At 40.4% G+C, this 15,608-nt stretch overlaps 1 protein-coding gene and 1 long non-coding RNA gene across 2 annotated transcripts; both read left to right on the top strand.

The window, feature by feature from the left end:
* The first annotated feature begins 210 nt into the window (after window positions 1-210).
* Window positions 211-8,371, top strand: LOC135497195 (uncharacterized). The gene is made up of 10 exons (XM_064786941.1): window positions 211-304; window positions 549-875; window positions 1,285-1,629; window positions 2,050-2,298; window positions 3,489-3,761; window positions 3,903-4,232; window positions 4,648-4,817; window positions 6,309-6,549; window positions 7,666-8,079; window positions 8,346-8,371. The coding sequence occupies exons 1-10, from the start codon at window positions 235-237 to the stop codon at window positions 8,369-8,371; spliced, it is 2,445 nt and encodes an 814-aa protein (XP_064643011.1). The 5' UTR covers window positions 211-234.
* Window positions 8,372-8,453: 82 nt separating this feature from the next.
* LOC135497312 (uncharacterized) lies at window positions 8,454-10,284 on the top strand. Its single transcript, XR_010448798.1, has 4 exons — window positions 8,454-8,543; window positions 8,732-8,791; window positions 8,914-8,972; window positions 9,309-10,284. It is a non-coding gene; the product is annotated as an uncharacterized LOC135497312 (long non-coding RNA).
* The last annotated feature ends 5,324 nt before the right edge of the window (window positions 10,285-15,608 follow it).

Genomic DNA, 15,608 nt, shown 5'->3' with positions numbered 1-15,608 from the left:
CGCTCACCTGACTATGCTAATCAAAAACGCTGTTTTATACCAGCTTGGTATTGATCATGAATGTTGCACGGCCCAGTTCACTCAAAATGCTCTAAAAATACTTGAATTTAATCAATGCATAGCCTGAATACTATGACCTACATAGATAATATATTTTTGTAATGAAAACCGAGGGAACATAAAATTTAAAGAGCTCGTCCATTTTGTATTGGATAATGTTAAGATGAACTTAGCATGGCTGTTGGTGTATTCGTAGTGAGCTTCATCTTAGTTTCTCCGTTCATACCTCTCGGTTATCTGATCGGTGAGTATTATGACTCGAACACTGTCAAAAGCATTTATCGGAAACTTGGAAATTGAAAATCCCTTTGAACTGCGCTAAATTTTCGTGAAAAAGATTGAGAGGCGCGAAAGTTGATTATAGACCCCTATTAACTTTGTCGTTGAGGCTGGTTATATTTCATCTAACGTCATCAAAAGAGAAGATATTTTACAGGTAAGACGTAAATTGAAACTTCAAGGAATACTGTCCATGATCATTGTTTCAGTTCCACCAAAGACACCAGTTTTATCTGGGTTTGAACCTGCTGCTATTGGCTCCAATCGTGATCTCGTCTGCGATGCATCTCAACCTGATGCCGGGACCATCACCTATAAATGGTATAAATACTCGATTGTTAATGGTGTAGAGAATTGGGAACCCAAAGGACCCATTGGTACAAGTCAGAATTACATCTTTAATCCAGTCACTGAGAAGAAAGTGTTCCACTTATTTTCAAATGCGGACACAGTCAGTGGGAAGTACAAGTGTCGAGCATCGAACTCGGCCGGAACAAGAGACAGCGAATGGGGAGATCTGTATGTCTATACACCATGTGAGTTATTCAAAATAATATAGACTTCTGAGAAGTAAAAGTCCACGTCCTTGCGGGCATTCTAAGAAAGGTTTTACATGAAGAGAATGTCAAATGAAATAAAATACAAGAGGTTCTTTAGCTCAGTAAAACTATGTATAGATAGAGTTCGATATATATTTTACAGGAATCTCGCTGTGGTTTTAGAATTTCATTTTTCATAACGATGCCTCGAATGAAAAGGCAGCCATTATCGAGTGATTGTTCTCCGACTAGAGACTCTTGTGATTCCTCCATTACACTGATGTCGTTTCTTCACCAATTTTGTTAAGTGAATTACATAATTCTTAAATACGGAGACAAGACCCAATATGTCAAATAAAAAAGTCAGTTCTTACTTTCTCTCTGTTGCCATTTCTTTCACTTCCAGGTTCATTGTATACTGTGAGTGTTTCACCACCCAAACCTGCAATCGGAAGTACATTCACCCTCAACTGTAACATACACAATCCAAGTGGATTGACTGTGAGGTGGTTAAAGAGGGCTGGTGCTTTATCTCCAGCTGTAGATGTAGCAACAGCGAATAAGTTGGGATGCCATGCTCCAAGTAACCCACGCTACAGTTGGAGATACTGCAGCCCACCAAGCATCTTTTCACCAACAAAGACATTCAATCTACAAGTCACCAATGCTCAGCCTTCTGATTCTGGTTACTGGATTTGTAAGGACATTGGTCTAAGCTGCGACAGTGACCCAATCAAGCCAGTGGTGCAAGGTAACGCATTTCTTCGCCCTTTTTGTTATAAAATAACTTTCGCCCGTATAAAGGAACGGAGAGCATGCAACTAGAATATTCATCTACACCGATGACTGTTTTATCTACACCGAAGACTGTTTCGTAATTTTCAGTACGTATTTCAGGTAGCTAGCTACAAATAGCTGCAAAAACTATGACCAGTTATGTGTATATACATTTTGTATGTTATTTATTTTGGGAGCCCATACTACAATAGCCAGAGCATGATTGAGTCGTGCTGCCAGTGCATCGTGAAAAATATAGAAGCCAAGTAAAATTACACGATTAAGTGAAAGACAGAGACCAACAAAATTGCCCACGATTTGCCAGTCTAAGTCAAGATACGAGAAGGGTATTGATATTCCAAACCACCCTCAACCACCAAATGATTTTTTTCAGCGCACCCAGTCACGCCACAGATCACCGGTTTCCCATCAGGACCAGTCATTGCTGGAACACAGCTCAACTTGAAGTGTGTGGCCTCGCCTCCTGGAGATACCTACGATTGGTACAAAGATGGTACAAAGGTTACAACATCATCGAGTTACGACTTCCAAGTGACAAAGGATAGTGCTGGTGTTTACAAGTGTGTGGCGAGAAATGATGTCGGGTCTGCTCCAAGTAGTGACAAGACATTAGTCGTTTATTGTAAGTTGTGGTAATTTTTCCATATTTTCCCATTCGAACCATAAATAAACCTGTTGACCACTCTAAGTGGCATTTTTGAAAATAAAGACACAATGTGAGAAACTTTATTGACTCTAGAAATAAGATGTCCATCGTACTTCCTTGTTGAAACACCAGAATGCATATACATGTATATGTGGGCCAGTTGAAAAAAATATAATTGCGACATTTCAATGCCCAAACTGATTTTTATTCATTGCTCTTCGTTGGTGAATTTGACCTGTCTATGTGGTGAATACAAACTTAAAAGCCCAGGCAAGTTCAATAGAAATTCTCGTCTGCTCGCTCAGTAAACCGTTCATGCCAACCAAACTAAAATGGGATGAGCTTCGGCTTTCTTATAAACGGCTGCTAGTTGTTCATAATTCGGTTGGAAAATGTATGGGAGTGTTTTAGTACAGTTGCAATTACAGTATGGGTGCAATTTTACGATTACTATAGTCATAGTCGTACCATACGTTATGAAAGACTTAAATACATGTAAATCAGACTCCACTGTCGATACCAAAGCGATTCGATTCTTTAAATCCACATTTGTCATATGGCAAGTGGAGACATGAGTCTTATGGCAACTGAACCTATGACGACATTACTGTTGAAACAATGTAAAACTACAGAATTGATAGCTTATTGCCTCATCGGTCATTATCTAAAGCAAGCCCGTTGGCTTGGAGGGTCGTAGCAAGTGAGGCTGATGATGGCTGAGGAGAGATAAAAGGGATAAAACACGAACTAAAACTTAAATCCAGTCACGAGGTTGAAACTGGGGAAGGTGAATCCCCAACCATGCAATGCCCAGCGTGTTATTACTCATTCATGCTCTAAATTTCTGCCCTAGTTTACTGTAGACTACCAAGGCTCATACACGGTCACAATGTACACTGTAATAAAAACGAAAATGTCAAAAAGCCTCTAAGATTTCCAATAGAAATACTTCATTCTCTCTCAAACTGAATTATCCGCATCAACACTAGACATTGTGAGATTTTAGAATCAATGTCAGTCCGTGTTTAATTCATTTGCTCATTTAGACGTGTAGGCCTCCTCCACAAAAGTGCAAAAGGAAACGGCAAGGCTATGCGTCAATTATAAAGGGAGCTAAAAGCTTAAGTCTAGTTACTCCCAATATAACTGCAGCATCATCCTTTCAGACAAACCTGATTCCGTTGTCGTGTCATCTGGAAAGACCTCGTCCTATGTTGGTGAGAAGGACAAGTTCACCTGCACAGTCTCTGGCGGCAACCCCACCCCGACCGTGAAGCTCTACTTCAAGAGGTCAGGCGGAACACCAGTAGAGGTCACCCAAGGTCAAGACAGGGTAATGGCTAAAGAAGACAACCAGGCTGAGTACTACTGCGTGGCGAAGGTCACTGGGTATCCCGCCTTCGAAATGACTTCAAGCAGGAAGACATACAGCGTAACATGTACGTTTTATAATTTGTGAAATCTCAGTCCCTCCAACGTAAAGAGCGTGAGAAAGCTACTCGGTCATATCAGAGCATTGCTTATCACAATAGATATTATGTAAAAGGAAGTACGGAAAATATCTAGCCATTCCTTTTCAGTTTCAAACACCAAGGTTTCCTTTCTTAGTATCCCGACCGCTGTTGTCCAGGCTGGTCAGGTAAAGAAGTTCACATGTGAGACGGATGAGAGTAATCCAGTTACCGACATCAAGTGGTATCAACATATCACTGGTTCTTCGTGGCAAGATGTCACAACCGGAATCTCGTCATCCGAGAGGAATGGTGTGTATGGTGGAAAGATCAGGATCAGCGAGTGGTCTGTAACTGCAACAAAGGCAATGAATGGTGAAACTGTAAGATGTGCGTCCATCTACTCCCTGACTGGTCATGTCTTTACGACAAATACCGATACCACAATGTATGTTAAATGTGAGTAGAAGCACCTGATACAGAAACGAGAATCTGAAGTGTTGACTAACACTAGTAGGAGGCTTTTTCCGACTTCTTATCGGTTTCTTTAACTCGTTTTCTCTGAAAATCCAACCTTTCAGGGCAAAGTCGGACAATGTTGCGTTAGACTTTTGTCGAATAAATCAGGAAAAAGTTAGAGAAACGGTCATAATATGTCGAAAAAGCCTACGAATAATGTAAGATTATAGATAAGTCATCGTTATGTACTTGTTGTTATGCGTTCCATTTACAATGTAAAATATGAGTAGATGAACAAAGTACGATAGAATGTACATTTATTGTAATTACATTTAAAATTTCTGGTAGCAAATTTTGATTTTAATCAGTATGCGTTAGCTACTATTCTATTCCAAACTTGATCTTCCAATTGCAGTTCGCCCATCAAAGATAACTATACCAAAGAGACCACCAGCTGCGATCCACGAGGAGAAGCCGATCATGATTATCTGTGAGACAGACAGTGCCAACCCAGTAGTGAATATCCAGTTCCACCGGAAGAGGGCAGGGGGAATCTGGGAGCAATTGACATCGGGGATAACATCTGTAGTTAGGGCTGCAAAATACAATGGCAGGATTCGGCAGAGTACTCTGGTTGTGACAGCCAATAGGTCGGACACACACGCTGTGTTTAAATGCGAGGTTCGTGAGGGTTCATTCCAGATCGAACAGATAACTACAGTTGATGTATATTGTACGTATTAGTTCTGCAAAACAGTGAAGTTTGCATCATATCTTACCGTGTTTCTCCCAAGTAGTTCAAGCCAATGTTTTATCTTTGAATGTAATGTACTGTAAAATTTATTTACATGTGCAGTCACTGAATAAATCACTCCTTGTAAAAACATTGATTGAGAATTATGGTTTCCAAATAATGATATGCGCTCACGATATCGTGGTTGTATATCAATTCTTAGCTGGAGTATAGGGTTCACGTTGTCACTTGTCGTGATTCACTTGTCACGAGTTAACTGAATAAGGCCTGAAAACACGACGTGAGGGTAAAATATGACCTCGTGAATCGTATCAGGCCACTCTTTGGAAATGACATGTTCGTTCTGCATTTCTCGCATGAAAAGTGAACAGTGACACGACGTTAAAACGTATAAATTGTAATATAATTTTCAGATCCAGCAACCGCCAGATTGTCATCAGTCCCGACTACAGTGAAAGAAGGTGATACTGTCACATTGACATGTAAAGCAATTGGGGGTAACCCGACATCGTACACCTACATATGGTATTATAACATGGTACAGATACTGAATATGACTTCAAGACAATACAGAATATCATCAATCCAGTACAACGGAAGTGGGCAATATCGCTGTCGTGCGGTCAACTATTCTCCAGGTGGCATAGCTGATGCAATATTGAAATTGGATGTTTTATGTGAGTACGAAGAACTTGCAGAACTGTTTCAATGTATTTCGAAGCATTGCATATGAAATGTTAAAGTGGACTTAATAGTCAGCAAGTATTGGTTCAGTTATTTGTCAGTAAGTAATAGCACATCTTCTATGGTGTACACTTAAGGCTTAATACCGGAACTCCGTAGATACGCGTACCGTGTTACACAAAGTTAACATGACAAAGACATAATATTGTTTATCTTTTTAATTCGACCGAAGCTGAAATTGTAGGTCACGAAGAGTATTCTAACTTAAACTCTGTTCTGCTGATATCTTTGATGTCCCGAGTCAATCAGATCTATCAAATAAAGGAGGTTGTGCAGAGTCTTCGCCTTTAAGTTCTCTAGAGGAAATGTGTTGTAAATCTTGACCACTGATTGTGGAAGTCAGTTATGTCCTCAATTTATGGACTAGCCCTCAGATTTTCTACCCTTTCACAGCTGGTCATCACCCGATATATCTTGATTGACAGAAAATCGTATTCCTACTATAAAAGGCAGACGTGACTTTGGTAGGTTTCCAGTTAATGCATAGATGATTAAGTTGTTCTCACTAACCCGTTTCATACACTTGCAGACAGAGCAAAATGGGATCCCAGTCTGCCGAGACTCCTCACCGTTTTTAGCAAACCAGGAGGACCAGCCAGGCTTACACTCCACGTAATCGCCAACCCTCGACCAACCAATGTCACCTGGTATCACCCAAATCACAAGATGGCAACTGGGGAAAACTTCATCCCGCGGAAGAAAATGGGACATACACACTGAGCAAGGGATCTGTAGGGACTCCAGACTATGGAAACTACATCGTCATAGTGACTAATTCTGTTGGAATGTCATCTTTTGTTTTTGAACTTCTCCGCAGAGGTAAGTTGAAAACATGAGATATACTGTAGTTTTGCACTTCCCAGCTAGGTCAGCCCCTCTTTTTAAGGTGAATGTTTATGGAATAATTTAAGTACCGAAAGTGAAACATTTTTGAAGTTTTTGAATGGAGCTGAGAATTACAGAAACGAAGGAAAGCGGTATGTTATGTACTCCAATGCTGTGTTCACACTGAATACGAATTGAAACCGTTTTCCGTGTAATACAAGCCAATCTATTTTTTCAAATGTTTCCTGACTGTCGTTAAGTTTATAGCCAAAGTTGTCAAGAGAAGAGACCATTCCATGATAAAGTGACACTGCTTTTGACACCTGAGAAAATTTCTTTATATTCTCCATTCTCCCAATATGGCTCATTTGTGACTCGTTACCATAGTTTTTTCATATTCTATCATTCAAATACAATTGAACAGGCGCAACGCTGTTGATTGTTGGCCATACGTACACTAACAAAATGTGCCAAAATGACAACTTTCCCATAATTTCCAGTGATATTTTGATATTTGGTAAGGGCAAGGCTTGTGATCATATTTAAATATATACGTATATCAAGTGGCTATGGGAGGTACTCGGAGTACAGACACTAGGTTAGCAATGACCCCTTTTAAAATAATCTATATTGCTGTCAAATTACGATGAATTTGTGAAAAAGTAATTAACGTGACTACAGTCCATTTCATAAGAAACTTGATCTCTGGCTAGTGACAGCAATTCTTGCGAATGCAATTATTGCCTCGCCAAAACACCAAATAATTTGATGTCTTTGATTGTGTTTTGTTTATTCAACGTTTGACAGTCCATAGCTGATTTTGCCAAGTGATGTATTGTGTCCTACTGCAACCTTTCCTCAACTTCTCTCATCTCGAAAAGCAACGTTGACCTACATTACAACTCTTTCAAACAACGTTCTCGTGACTTTTTAATAAAAATACCAAACAGTGGACGAAGGTACTAGGCAACGAGGTGAGCAAGTTCGAATCATAATAGCTGCCTACCACAGCCTTTAAAACAAGGAGTCCCATTTCGAAGTTCGTTGTTGAACTTTCTTTCCTCATGTGACTTGATCTTTCCAATCATAAAACATTAAACATCTTTTCAGCTGCTCCAAATGCCCCGACCATTAAGATCACCCGTAACGGGAGACTGGTGACGGTCGTGTTCGGGGCGCCGATTCGGGAGTACACAGGTTTCCAGCTGAAGTTCTGTGGACCAGGTCAGGCACCAAAAACAACAGGCTGCAGCGCGATTCGCTTTATCAACCAGGGACCAACGAAGTCAACTTACACAGTCAGCGTGACAAACGAGACCACGATCTATGTTTTCTACATGGATTTTTATGTTGGAGATGATGTTGTTTATAGTTCTGGTCAAGTGCATCCTAAACAGGCCGTGCCTGCTGGAAGTAGTCCTGATGGTGGCATGATAGCTGGCGTTGTTGTAGCCGTCGTCATAGTTGTAGCTGTGGTGGTGGTGGTCGTCGTCCTACATAGGAGGAACATGGCATGCTTCGCTGGTAAGTTTACGTCAGAGAATACTTCCAAGGCGAAGGTATCGATATACAGTAGGACCTCCCTTAGCGGACACTTCTCTATTAAGGACACCCTGTCTATAAAGGACACTGGTTTTGGTCCAAAATTTGGTCTTTCCATTCAATTTGACCTCTCTAATCTGGAGACCTCTCTATCAAGGACAGCACTTGTCAGTCCCGAGTGTGTCCTTAAGAGAGAGGTTCTACTGTACATGTATTTCTTGTAAGATGATTATATTATTCGTTTTAAGATCTTGTTCATTTTACCAGTACATGATTTGCAAGGTTTTTATAGTGTTGAAAGACTCTGTTTACATATAGTTCATTTACTGTTCAAGGTCGAAATAAACCCGATGAATCAAATCACGATGATGGGAAAACTGGCAAAACGGAAGCTGATCCAGTTTTTCATGACCCTTTATACATGAACGTCAACAGGGCATTTGAAGGTAATGTTTTCAGTTTTCGCACATTGAAGAGAAATCGGGCAGCAAAATGTGGCATTATCGTTAATTTGATGCAATGCATCTACATTATATGTGATAGGTACAGTACATTCACGACTACAGAATGATATAAAGTTATAAAATACAAATACTCAGTATACAATACCAAAGTTTCCTCTTTCCACACCTAGGTGGCGATACTCCACATGAACCGGTTTATGTGAATTCTCCTCAACAGAATCCCGTGAAAGGTAAGTAGTCACAATCTTACCATGTAAGTACAAAATACCCGCTGTTGCCTACGCAATATACGCTTAATCGATTATATTGCACATGAACATGTATATGAAACACTAACCTTACTCTTTTTCAGATGGCGGTGAAAATCCGTATGACGAAATGGAAAATCCATATGCTGACTTGAACATCACGGTAAGAGAATACAGTCATGCCCTTCCTCAGTTGTGTTGATATATTTCGCTGTTAGTTACAATGCAATGTTCATAAACTGATCAAGGATAAATTTGTAGAGTGGATATACATTTTTTTCAATATATTATCTGCCAATCTTTGCCGTATTTGTCCTTTAATTGTCTTACTTCTAGCACTTCGATTGCAGGACACAGCTGCACTTTTATTTGCCCAATGGGTTTTAAATCTTTGAATTCCATGATTCTCTGAACTACCAAGATGTCAGACAAACTAGTAGACTCGAAGCTGACGGTTTCTCGAGTCATTTTGACATAAGATTATTATCTTACTTTACAGCCTGATGTGACCGCTAACCAGACGTATGCTGAACTGAGGCCATTAGCATAAAGCCAGAACATGGAGAAGTTAAGCGGTCACTATAAAGCGGTTTGTGTCGGTCACACTGAAAATAGAAAAACGCCTTCTGTTACCATGATTCAAGATGTCAGCAAAAAGTGCTTCCCAGCAGGTAACTCTCAGATGATATATTTTTCCTGGGATGTAGACCTGTATACATTGTTCGTGTTCCTACTTCATCAGCATGGTGTATGGACATTAAGAAGCATGACATATAATCAGGCTCAAGCCAAAAATCGAACTCTGTGTCTTGAAGTGGACAAAAATGGCTTATTATGTCTTCCTTTCTTTCAATTGGTTTCAACTGAAAATGTAGTACCAGGACTTCGAGCAGCTTACAGCAGATGATCATGAGGTCGTTGCAAAAACACCTTCGGTATTCAAAGGAATGCAATCCATTTGCACACACATACATACTGCTTCATGTTTGTTCTCCCCCTTTGTTTCGTTTAGTAATACGCATTATTCAAAATAAGAAATGTGTACATGGAGTAAATATTTGTAAAATAAGGTAGAACCTCTCTATTAAGGACACTGTTGGGACTGACAAATACTGTCCTTAATAGAGAGGTGTCCGGATAAGAGAGGTCAAATTGAATTGTTGCAACCAATTTGGGACTTAAAGTAGTGTCCATAATAGAGAGGTGTCCACTAAGGGAAGTTCCACTATACTAAGATAGCAGAAATTGGTATGTTAGCCAATACGTTTTCCCATTCAGTATATCAATTTACCTATTCAAGAAAAATCGTGTTCAAAATCATCAGTTGTGTATACTTGTCATCTATAGTAGTGAATAAAACTTGTGTGTACATTAATTAGGCAAACTCTAATAGTCATATAACTTGATTTGTTTTATATGTTTGCATATGTAAAATGCATGTCTCGTGCACACTGATGCACACAAAACTCTCTTATTTGGAGGAATTAAACAACCTAACTATATTCAACACATGATCACATCAACGGTTCTAAATTATCCGTCTTAGATTTGATGCAACAAAGAAAAAAACAAAAACAAAAAGTGGAGAATATTTGGTCACATGGTATGCCATGTGACCAATTATTCTCCACTTTTTGTGATTTTTTTACTCCTTATTTAGAGTTTAAAACAGATAAATTTGAACTGTAGCTAGGCATATGGTTAAAAACATGTTTTCATCACTCAAACGAAATTAGATTACTTAACTCCTCTAAATAAGGGAGTTTTGTGTACATCAGTGTGCTTTATGGTACAGAATTGTACACCTCTGTTTGTAAACAAACCCTCTCCTTGGATTGGAGTATTGTACATAAATTATTAAATTACGACCGTTTGTGGTGTCTGAATCCAAGTAAAGGTAAAAAACGACAAGAGAGATTAACTGATGTATCCTAGACTCCTGGGGCAGTGTGATGAAGTGGTCATTTAAGACCTTCTATTTTTGTTATATATAGCTCGTAAAATTTATGCTGGGCATGTAATTTTTCTCCAAGTAATATTTCTCCATGTAATATTTCTCCTGTGTTTACTAGAGTATAACTTTTATATAATGCAGTGACTTGGATTTGAGTTTGGACAATTACTTTGTGTCTTTCGGTTATGGACTTGTGAAATGGACGGGACTTATTGGGTGTGTGCTACGAACTGTTTGTGCTTGGAACTGTTTTGGGTTACTATATATTGGGAGGGGTGCTTCAGTTCGGGAGTTCAAGGCAAGGCACTGAAGAAGAAGGAAGTGCTGTGGACAAGGCGTGCAACCTATAGCTTGGACTCCGCTAGGCCACTTTTTAGGGGCTTGTCTCGCTGCGTGTGAGAACTGTTTATGGGCCGACTGTGTGTCGGCCACGCTTGGCATTGCTGCCATTGGAACCTGCTGGTCGTGGGACATTTTGCGCCGACTGCGTGTCGGGGGTGTTTGGCGTTGCTGCCTGTGTTCCCGCTGGACGTGACGCGGTTCGTTCGTACCGACTGTGCGTCGGTATCACTTGGCATTGCTGTCGTGGAATTCTAGGAGTCGTGTTGTTACGTGTGTGTGTGACGGAAGCCTTTAGTTTGTTTTGCCTCCGGAGTTTTCGCGAGGTACTGTGGGGGGCGGGGGGGGGGGGGGGGTCGAGGGTGGTGACAGGACTGTACACGGTAGGACTGTTTAGCTATTTGTTCATTTAATATTTTTATTGCAAGGGCTGGACTTTAATTTTGTATATATTGTTTCATTGTAACTTTCATAATCTTCATTATATTTTGTAAATTACAAATCCAGCGTTCCTCTTTGTTTTTTTTAATCGTGACCAGGCCCATTGCAGTTAGCCGTAATCCCCGCTCCGTCACAGGCAGTCAATTGCGTCATCATAATTGGCGACAGGACGAGGCCGGTCCACTGCATCCTGAAACCACTGAATGATGCAAGGACAAACAGATGAATCCATTCCAAGGGGTAAACAGAGGGGGGACATATCCCCGGACATTATTTGGGATATCATCCTGAATTATTAAGTTTTTGAAACTCACGTTTTAAAGTCTAAAGTGGCATTTTAAGATACTAAGAAACATATTTAAGCGTTTCCAGGTGCAGAAAAAGCTTCAGTAGGGGTTACTTTCTAAAACTGCATGCTGAAACTATTAAATGATGCATGGACCAATTGATGAATCCTGGCTGAGACCATTATGATGCATGGACCATCCAGGATGTATTTGCTGTCCCTCCAGTTCCAGTTCCAGCCCTGCCAATCGATGCCCCTTCGAACTGGTATCCAGTACTGCAAATTTCCTCACAACTGGGTCCACCAGCCAGGGTTGTCACTACCAGTCCCCAATCAAAAGTTCTTTGTGTCCTGGGTTCTGTGTTTCCCATTCGTATCATAGGGGAAGAGGTTGGGGTCAGAGCTAGGGTTAAGGTTAGATTCAGAATGTATATGGTATCCTTCCATTCCCTACACTCCGGACGCAGTGGACTGACCTCGTCTTGTCGCTCGGTACACAGAGGAAGTATGATCAGGTTGACGAAATGGACTTCATATAGGAGTCTACCAGTCCCTTGCAACTGAGATCAACCTTGGCAGGTTCACGTCGGTCAGAGAACCCAGTAGCCTACACAGAGATCAGAACCTTTGGCCTTTTGATGTTTGGGCATATTGAACCCGGGATGTATAGAACCAAGGACACTTCGATTCCTGGATGCGTAGAACTCCACCCCAGCACCCAGCCCCCTACCCGTTCCAGCATTTCTTACCTAACCTACCTGGTCCAAGTGGCTAGCCCAAGGCCAAGTTATTAATCTGGATTCCTACACTCACTAACAATGCCTGGGGTGACCCGGTGTGTCTTTATTGATTTCCGAGGGCTTGGTGAAATTCACCAGTAATAGATCGGTGAAATATTTTTTTTTTTCGTAAAGCAACCATCATGGTACACTGTTTTGAAACTATACCGAAAAAAATCCATTGGGGTGTTGCAGTTTTCATAGATTAAATTTGACTAGAAGTGAAACCACAGGAGAAATTGACAATCGTGCTACTTTCGCCAGCCAATCACAGTTGAAATAAAGCCTCTGTTATGCTAAATATCACCACATGTTGTTCTTGTTTATAGCGGAGAAACTCATCAGACTACAAAACATTTTCATTCCTTATGCAAACACGATGCTGTCTCCATGTAGATGTAAACAAAAAATGAATTCGTTATTAGATGTCATTTTTATTCAATAGATTATGCAAACAAGTGGTTGCCTAGATGTAAAAAATTCAATGAATTATGTAATATATATTATTAATTACGTTATACAGCTGTTTATTTCGTACTACAAAGAAACGGCCAAGGGCCATTGTGCTCACCGTATAGATATTTGGTGGTTAGGAATTCATCCTGGTTAAGAAACATGCTACACGTATAGCATATAGGGCAAACCAAAGTCGGTATGACATGTGATGTATCGTTGCTAGGAGTACCTACGATAAAAATATCATCGAAAACAAGTCACTGATAAGCGAGATATTGCCTTTTTCAGTTTTGGCCATCTGGTGTCCAAGCCGAGAATAAGATCGGATCAAAATTCGGTGTCCGAGGTATCATGCCGTAGAGAGTCATGTGTACCAAATTTCAAGTTCATAGCTTTTGCGGTTAAGAAACGTGCCATAGTTACACTTAAACGGCCAATTTACGCCATTTGACCTCTCTGTGACCTTGCAGATTAAGTCAAATCAAAAACCCGTATGATATGTGATGTATCTTTGCTAGGAGAACCTACCATGAAATGGTTATCGTAAAGGAATCACTCATAAGAGAGATATCACACTTTTTGGGTTTCCACTTCTGGCCCCCTGGTGGCCAAGTCAAGAATCTGATCGGAGCGAAATTCATTGTCAGAGGTCACCTGACCTGGGGGGGGGGGGGGGTCCTTTGTACAAAGTTTTAAGTTCATAGCCCTAGCAGTTAAGAAACGTGCAACTGTTTTTGAAACTGGATACGACGACGACGTAGGACGACGACGGACGACAGATGCTCCCCTACAGTGAGTCAAAAAGTACATGAGATTCGTGGTGCATATACAAAGGTAGTGCACGGTGCAGGAAAAACACACACAAGAAATAACCCATTTAAGGGCCTAAATTAGTACATAGTGGTTTACAGCATATAATTTTCCACCTGCTAGCCTAGATAGGCCTATTTGTGTCTGTTCCTTAAATTAAATGCATCTTGTCATTAAAGGGGGGCTATAGGCAGGAGCAGAGGGGTTAATTTGGCCATCTTCAGGTGACTAATATACACAGTGAGGGCCGTCATGTCAGATTCAGCACTAAATATATTCCTCGTACAAAGGTGAATCATTTCGACGCACTGTGAGATGGGAGAGACCCCTATTGGCGACTTTGTGTAACTTTATCTTGCCTGCCTAGCTGCTGCCTATATTGTCCCTTTAAGACTCAAACAGATTGCTGCTGCAGTGTTTGACGTAGGAAGTTAACTAATCCAAGTTAATGGTAGTCGTCAAAGTAAAGACAAACTGTTCATATATGTATAGGCTATTGCAAGCGTAGGGTGTTTTCGTTTGTGGCCTACATAACCTAAAAGCATAACCAGTCCCCCCCCCCCCCTCCTTCCGTAAACGGGGACATTCCCAGTTAACAACCAGTTGGCATGCATTGAGTTCATAGTAAATACATATCCGCACAACAAACCGAACACTGATGACAGAGACCTTTTTTAACAAGACAAAATGAAATGATGAAAAAATTAATTTGGAGTTTTGCTAATTTGGTAATAGGGGGCGTGTTTTGAGATTTTTCTGCCAGTTGGCTGCAAAGAGTGGAAATATCAATGTCTGTCTAATTTGTCGATTATCAAAAAATTTCCGTGGTCAATCACCAGTTTACTTTTCACCATTTACTTGCCCGACTGTCCGGAATAACATAATCTAAATTTCAGATTCACAACCCCACGCAGTATTTGATGCGTCGCGGTCAAACATTGACAATTTAACTGCTGAAAGGCTTAAAGAATCAATTGTGGTTTTGTCTCTGATCAGGCCAGGATCCCTTTACACTGATTGGCGAAAACTTTTCGCTGCCTGTAGCGAGGTCGTGGTAAGTTGATGAACAGTGGTTGGCATTGCGAATCAACTGATCACTTGTGACCTAACTTCTAATTAGTGGTTAGGCCTATCGTGTGGTTTTGTTAGGTCTATTGACGATCTCCAATAAAATAAATCGCATTAAAATAAAACCCGTATCGGCCTATTATGAACCCTTACAGATAATGGGCGATATGAATAAAGACTAGCAATGCTTTTACTTCCATTTTGTACAGAAAGGCCTAGTGTAAATGTACGTGGAGTTTTAGATAAAAGCATTTGCTAGTCTTTATTCATATCACCCATTGATGCAAAGGCGAATGGTACAACCATTAGACAAACTGGTATCGCCAACCCAATGTCCATCTTTGATTCACTCAAACAATTTTGAATGGCATATAACGACAATGTGCATAATATCGTGGCGTGCATATTCAAAAACGGTATGACTAGAACGGTGAGTCTATAGAGTACTGTAGAACGGAAAGTTTTCGCCGCAGAATATTTTCGCGAATCAAGATATTTTTTCTAATCAAATTTAAATTGTCTACTTTGACATAGAGCTCTTATAGTGATAGGCGCTGTAGTTTGGATGGTTCATGCCCATTTCGCCTTGTCTTTTTTCGCCTTTTCCCATTTTGCCTTTAAAAAATATACATTTCGCCTTCTCCTATTTCGCCTTTTCCAATTTTG

The sequence above is a fragment of the Lineus longissimus genome, chromosome 12 (assembly GCF_910592395.1).
Source record: "Lineus longissimus chromosome 12, tnLinLong1.2, whole genome shotgun sequence".
NCBI classification, from domain to species: domain Eukaryota; kingdom Metazoa; phylum Nemertea; class Pilidiophora; order Heteronemertea; family Lineidae; genus Lineus; species Lineus longissimus.
Note: the sequence above shows the minus strand (reverse complement) of the source record. Positions and strands in the feature narration are given on the sequence as shown.

Coding starts and splice junctions, on each gene's coding strand:
- LOC135497195 (XM_064786941.1), top strand. CDS start 235: ATGGCTGTTGGTGTATTCGTAGTGAGCTTCATCTTAGTTTCTCCGTTC. Junction 6,550..7,665: donor TTTTGAACTTCTCCGCAGAG/GTAAGTTGAAAA, acceptor ACATCTTTTCAG/CTGCTCCAAATGCCCCGACC. Junction 8,080..8,345: donor GAACATGGCATGCTTCGCTG/GTAAGTTTACGT, acceptor ATTCGTTTTAAG/ATCTTGTTCATTTTACCAGT.